At 50.3% G+C, this 6,580-nt stretch overlaps 2 protein-coding genes across 2 annotated transcripts; both read left to right on the top strand.

Moving 5' to 3' along the window:
* Positions 1–1,761: 1,761 nt before the first annotated feature.
* Positions 1,762–2,873, top strand: LOC123038344 (NAC domain-containing protein 86-like). Its single transcript, XM_044462182.1, has 2 exons — positions 1,762–2,049; positions 2,419–2,873. Exons 1-2 carry the CDS (start codon positions 1,857–1,859, stop codon positions 2,814–2,816), a joined length of 591 nt encoding a protein of 196 aa, XP_044318117.1. The 5' UTR covers positions 1,762–1,856; the 3' UTR covers positions 2,817–2,873.
* Positions 2,874–2,905: 32 nt separating this feature from the next.
* Positions 2,906–3,676, top strand: LOC123186799 (uncharacterized). Its single transcript, XM_044598502.1, has one exon. It carries the CDS (start codon positions 2,906–2,908, stop codon positions 3,674–3,676), a length of 771 nt encoding a protein of 256 aa, XP_044454437.1.
* Positions 3,677–6,580: the final 2,904 nt, after the last annotated feature.

The following is a 6,580-nucleotide window of genomic DNA, read 5'->3' as shown; positions in this document are numbered from 1 at the left end:
AAATATTTTATGTCACGTAATAATAAGAATGAAAAAACATTGTCTAAAGTATACAAAAAATATAATCTTTGTGATCTTATGACGTATATTTTTGTTTTCTTATACTAAATTCTACATAGTGAATCGATATGAATGTAACTATTTGTATACCAAATGTAATTTATCTATGAAATGATTGTAAGATTATCTTGAATGAAGAATAACTTATCTCCACCCTTGGTGATGAATAGTATTACTAGTTATTGTTATATAAAAAAATAAAAAAGGCATTAGATCATTAAGTACTTGTTAGCCAGGAGTAGTTCATTTTTCTTTGAGAAAAATCTCCATTCAAATCACGAATCAGTACAAAGTAGGTGACCCTTACAAGCACGCTGAAACGCAAACACAAAGGACCATGAACACCTAGAGTACCCTAAGACGACCATAACACAAGAAGATCTCCGGAGCCCTGTGTCATCATCCCTGAATCGTGAGAGAAGACCCCTGCAGCAGAAGGATCTGCAACCAGTCGCAAACAGGTCATCATCTTTGACCATGGTACAATTGCCGCCACGCTGCTTACTCCTTTCTTGACACCAGCGCTGAGAGGGCATGGACATCAATCCAACACACCTGCGCCATCTTTGGCTTTGAGTACCGCGAAAAGTGTCCCTTCCGGAAGGAAGAGAACTCGAGTCATCCGACCGGTCCAGCACCGCGGCCGGGCCATCCGCCCGGGCAAAGCAGGAACTCCCACCAGCATCAGCGCAGAGGAAGGAGAAGAACAGCAGCAGCAAATCATACCAACAAGGAAGAAGAAAGGTCTTCGTCTCCCTGCCTCCATCGTCCATCCGAGGATCCAAACGGCCAGTGCCGATGAACCTCCAACCACCATAGCCCGCGACCTCGACGAGATCCGGGGATCCCCAACACCGCTGGCTCCTAGACGAAGGCAAAAGCCTCGCCTGACCGCGAACGGAGCCCGGAGAACCTTATTCTGACGCGACACCACCGCAACGGCCTCGGCAGCGTTTTCCTCAACCCTAACCCTACCACACGCCCACCTAGTGAACAGACCTGAGGTTCCCCCTCCCTCCCGTCGCCGAAGCGGCCGACGGAGAGAGAGGGAACCGGCGGCGGCGCACAAGGAACCCCTAGTCGCCTCCTTGATCGCCTCCTGCGATCCAACTTTTCCGGGGAGTAAAGTCTGTGTAGGCGTGGGGAGCTGGAGCAACCACGGGTGGCCACGTTGAGGGACACGTACGCCGTCGCGCGCGCGGGGAGTAACCGACCTGATTCGCGAACGCGTAAACATAAAAATCATGGGTGGCGGTGATGGCGACGGATTACCGATGGATCATCTATGACTCTGGGATTCTTCCCCGGGGCTGCAACATGAGATAAGCGACCGGTTTGGCGCGCGTCTGGCTGTGACGACATGACTCCGGGAGCACTTTAGCGTGTCAACGGCCAGCCAACTGGCGCCGGTCTATCTGCGGAGATCACGATGCACTACGTACAATGCCACGTAGAGCATCTGCACAGGACCTGACCGACGCCGTCGCGTACTACGCCCATGGTGACGTATTAGAAGAGGGCAATTCCACCAAGATTATTATAACAGGGCCATGGTGACGGAAAATGTCTCTCCTAGTACTACTTATTTCGGCTGGCTGCCAAGCAAGCATTCCACCAAGAACCCACTAAAACACACACACTCTCTCTCTTGTTGTAAGTTTGTAATGGATTCCGCGTCACTGCTCTCATCCATTCCATTTCCGTCGCTACGTTGCGTGCTCACATCTTCACTTGTTTTCCCGCAGTCGGTGCACGAGGCGCGCGGATCCATCGCCTGAGGAGAGTGACCGGCAGCCATGGCGTACGTGACAGTACCGGCGGCCACGGCGGAGATGGACGGCGCCTTCTCTCATCTCCGGCCGGGCTTTCGCTTCCACCCCACCGATCAGGAGCTTGTCAGCTTCTACCTCCGGCGCAAGGTCCTGGGACACGGCGGCTGCTTCATCCCGGAGGTGGACCTCTACAAGCTCCAACCCCACCACCTACCAGGTATATATATATATATACGGAGGTCACCTGTTTCAAATCAGACACATTCGTGTAAACCGATCAGTACAATTAAGAAAGAGATCGCTGCGGTGTTAACTTGATTTTCATGATGTTTTTCACCATTTTGGATCATCAATTTTGTCATAACAAACAAACCTAAGGGCCAATTTTTTGTATTCGCTCCTTTTTTTAAAAAAAAGGAGGTTAAAACCCCCTGCCTCGGCATCAACCGATGCAGCAGTTACACCTCACACAAAAAGAGAAATCGCATCAGTTGAATTTAGGCCTGTTTTGCACGGAAGATCACCGCAGTACAGTATATATGAAAATTGACTTGATTTCCTTTTACATTTTACTAGCTACTAGCAGCGATTAAGTTGAGTTTTCTTTCCAAGTCAACTAGTATATCTTGTCAATTGACTTATGTTCCATGTGTTTTCACCTGCATGCATGCGCGCACAGGCAAATCATTCTCACCGAGCACAAGCGACCCTGGGGCCAAAGTTGAGTGGTACTTGTTCGCGCCGAGGGGGCGGAAGTACCCAACCGGGCTTCGCATGGAACGGGCGACGCCCAGAGGGTTCTGGAAGTCCACCGGGAAGGACCGCCCCGTAATGCACAAGGGCATCGTCGTCGGCATGAAGAAGACGCTTGTGTTCCACATCGGCAAAGCACCTAGCGGCACACGGACCGACTGGGTCATGCACGAGTACCGTCTCCACGGCCACCACATACAGGTATCTTCATTTTTCTTCTTCTTTTGTTGATATAGTAATTGAGCTCCACGCCTCACATACACTTGCATGATTGATTTGTTCAGGACACATACGCGTTGTGTCGGGTCTTCAACAAGAACATGGCGTCCCCGTCAACGAATGCGTCCGGTGATGTCGACACAGACGAGGATCTAATGCAATTCGTGCCCGGCGTCATCAACATAGGCAAGGATCGGATGGAGTATGTGTGTGGCGACGCCGACTCAGGCCAGGATCCGAAGCATTTCATGCTTGGTGGTGTCAAGATGGACAAGGTTATGATGGAGTACGGGTCCTGCAGCACCAGCCCGAACATGGATCTGAACAAGTTCATGCTTGGCGGCGGCGACTCGGTCCAGGATGTCATGCAGTCTATGCTCGACGGAATCGGGACAGGCAAGGATCCCATACAGGTCCAGGCTGAGCCCGATGGTGCCAGCATGGAGAATGATTTCATGCAGTCCGTCCTCGGAGGTGTTGGCACAGACATGGATCCCATACATGTCGTGTCCGAGTCCGATGCTGCCAACGCGAACAAGGATCTGATGCAGTTCGCGTTCGGTGCATTGGGCACATACCAGAATCCCATACAGATCGAGTCTGAGGTCGATGGTGTTGACACCGATGAGGGAGAGAAGCAGTTCCTCACCGATGGTGACGACACGGGCAATGGAGAGATGCAGATTCTCGCTGATAGGGCCAACAAGGACCAAGAAGCGATGCAGCCTATGACCGGCGGCACCAGCGTGGATGGGGACAACTCTGGACACTCCTGGTTCACCAATTACCTCGCGGAAGAGAATAACTCATGGACGCAGTCCCCCTTCGACGACTTCTTGTACACTAGCGATGATATGGGGATGATTCCTTAATCTAGTTCATCTTGGGCGATGAGATGACTCCTACTCCATTATCTATACATGGGTTGATTGTTGAGTCATATGTTGTTGTATTTTCCCTTTTATGTTTAGACAACAAATTCTAGAGTCATTTGTATATGTAAACGTTGAGGTCTCTTCACTTTAAGAATTCTCTTGAGAGTACTCTGCCTGTTAATAGAAATTGAGATGTGAAGAATACAGAAAGCGTATATATCAAGGTCGTCATCTCTAGTTTAGAATTTAGAATATGCATCCGCTAAAGCATATCCTTCAATTTCTTCACCGTCACCGTCAACACCCTCCTCATCGTCCTCGGACTGCCATCTCCTCCTTAGGCGGGGCCGACCAAGCCCACCCACTCTCAAATCTCCCTCTTCCTCTTACTTGGAGCCTGTCCACTAATTGTATTTATCCTTTTTTAAAAATTGCAGGTATCATAGATGGGTAAAAGTGCATTTGTTTATTTGTGAAGATTGTTGGGCCTACATATGAGCTCACACCATCAACTTTCACCTTTTATGTTTATTCAATTTGAATCTGATTTGTGTAGCAACGATGTGCCGGGTCAGTTTTTCGGAGGTGCTCATATGATTAGGATGTGTCTGCATGTGTTTATAGGGTAGTGTATGTGCGAATGTATGAACGTCAGAATTTGTACTATGTTAAAAAAACATCTACTCTAGCTAGCTAGGAAGCCTTGGTTGCAAAGAAAAAAGAAAGAAGAAAAGACTCTAGCTAGCTAGTTCCAAAGAAAAGGAACGGAGACGGAGACGTCGGCTACGCGTCCCACCCGTCGTCGTGCACGCGGCTCAAGCAACTTCATCTTCTTCTTCTATAAGACGAGGGAGAGATCGAGCTCCCTTGGAAGCCATGGTGCAGTTACAACAAGGCATGTAGTACTGACTAGTAGTAAGGGAATGGATCCCGGCGCGCGGTAGGTACCTGTGCGGAGGGAGGAAGCGGAGTCAGCTGGCACCAAGGAGGATTCGCCGGCGTCGGTCTTCTCTCATCATCGGTCTTGGCATCCTCCACCCACACGGCCACACCTCTTGGCCGTCGTGTGTCGACATGGAGTCTGGCACGGAAGATACACCCTGCCGTTCGCCGTGGGCAGAAGCTCCTCGCCTACATGGAGCACTCGGCGGCGACAACCCCCGTTCCGTGCCTCGCTCCGGAGCGAGGTAGCCCGTGGCCCCGGCAAGAACTCCCGGCGATGCGTGTGCGTGATGTTTTCCGGATCTCCTCGTGGTTGAAGCCTGGAACGTCAGGCAACGCTGTGCTGCTCGCCCTCCACGCTGCACGGCAGCTCACCAGGTTCGGGTGGACCCCGGAAACTTTGCGCGCGGAGGACGACGTCCGCACACGGAGCGCAAGCCTCCTCTCCCGTCGTTGCCATGGCAGTTGCTCACCCTGGCCACTAGGATGTCGGCTCCGCGGGCATCCTGGGCGAGCACCGCGCTTAGGCTTCGTGTTCGTCGACATGCTGGATCACCTCCTCTGTGTTGACTGTTGAGGGCGTCCAGCTGCCTCCTCTCTCAAGATCGGAGACGGAGGTCGTCGCTATTTGGATCTGGATTTCTGGAAGCGATGCCGATGAGTGCGTTCGACCGGGAGGAAGAAGATGCTCTAATAATAGAGTCAATAAAAGAAGCATGTGTAGCTCGCTACTAATAATCAATAAATAGAAGAAGATAATATACTCTATCATGGTGATAGAGTCAAACTCATTAGTTAGACTAAACGTTTGGTCGAGTAAATACAAACTTTGTATATTTTGATTGATAAATAACCATGAAAATACACTAAAGGCATCTTCAACACCGACTCTCAAACTGTCCGAATACGTTCGGACCTGGCCACTCGGTCTGCCAAGAGGTCTGGACCACTTTTTTTTTGGCAAACTGGAATAACACGTGGGGGTGTTTTGCGGGAGTCCGAACAACAGACACGTAGGACTCCGTCACCTCCGGCCCACCCAAAAGGAAGGCCGAGCCCGTGCTTTTGTAGATGCTCGTCCGGTTTCCGTGGCAAAATCTCCACTCTCTTCTTCCACCCCACCGCTCTCCACCCAATTCCAGCCCTTTTTTCCCACTCTCTTCTTTCCTCCCGCCGCCGCCGCCGCATGGAACCGGAGGATAGCCTGCCGGAGATGTAGGACGTGGTGGAGGTGCTGGAGGATGTGAGCCCGAAAGATCAACTCGGTGACACGGCAAAATCGCCGCGTCAAAGCGAAAGCCACAAAGGAGGAGATGGTACTCAACAATGTGATCTACCACGAGATCATTATGTGTCTAGATCTGATGATCCAGGTTTTAATTTAATGATCTATCCACTAGCCTAGCCTTGGCTTATACTCCCTCTGTCCTAAATTAAGTGTCACAACTTTGTACTAACTTCAGTACAAAGTTGTACTAAAGTTGAGACACTTATTTTAGGATGAAAGGAGTATAATTTACTAGAGCTCTAATATTGCCAGAGTCCTAGTCAGCTACATCGGTGGTGGGGAGTTCTCCACGAATAAGGAGTCCTTATCTTGAAATGTAAGGCTTCTTGATTTTCTTTATAGATTGTCATGGGCTGCCCAAAGTGTGGACCAGGACGGAACCGATAGAGGGGGCCCTCAACCTAGCCCAACTGGTTAGGAGTCGACTTGGTGAGAGGCCCCCCAGATTAGTCTTCAAGTCTGACCACACCTCGGCCTATCCGAGCTGCTTGTCATCTTTAGTTGTTGCTATTGAAACTGGTTCAACGAGAACTTTCCCCCGACTTGTGTCTTCTTGCAGCCGATCTCCGATGCCGCACAGCATCCGAGGTGACGTAGATCACCTCAGTTTTGAAAATGTTGAAGGAGCATGGTCGAGTTGCGTGTGGGAAAAGTCTGTCACCCAGTCAGTC

This window comes from Triticum aestivum, chromosome 2A (genome assembly GCF_018294505.1).
Source record: "Triticum aestivum cultivar Chinese Spring chromosome 2A, IWGSC CS RefSeq v2.1, whole genome shotgun sequence".
Taxonomy (NCBI): Eukaryota; Viridiplantae; Streptophyta; class Magnoliopsida; order Poales; family Poaceae; genus Triticum; species Triticum aestivum.
The sequence above is the reverse complement of the archived record's forward strand: the minus strand, read 5'-3'. Positions and strand labels throughout refer to the sequence as shown.

Coding starts and splice junctions, on each gene's coding strand:
- LOC123038344 (XM_044462182.1), top strand. CDS start 1,857: ATGGCGTACGTGACAGTACCGGCGGCCACGGCGGAGATGGACGGCGCC. Junction 2,050..2,418: donor CCAACCCCACCACCTACCAG/GTATATATATAT, acceptor AGCTACTAGCAG/CGATTAAGTTGAGTTTTCTT.
- LOC123186799 (XM_044598502.1), top strand. CDS start 2,906: ATGGCGTCCCCGTCAACGAATGCGTCCGGTGATGTCGACACAGACGAG.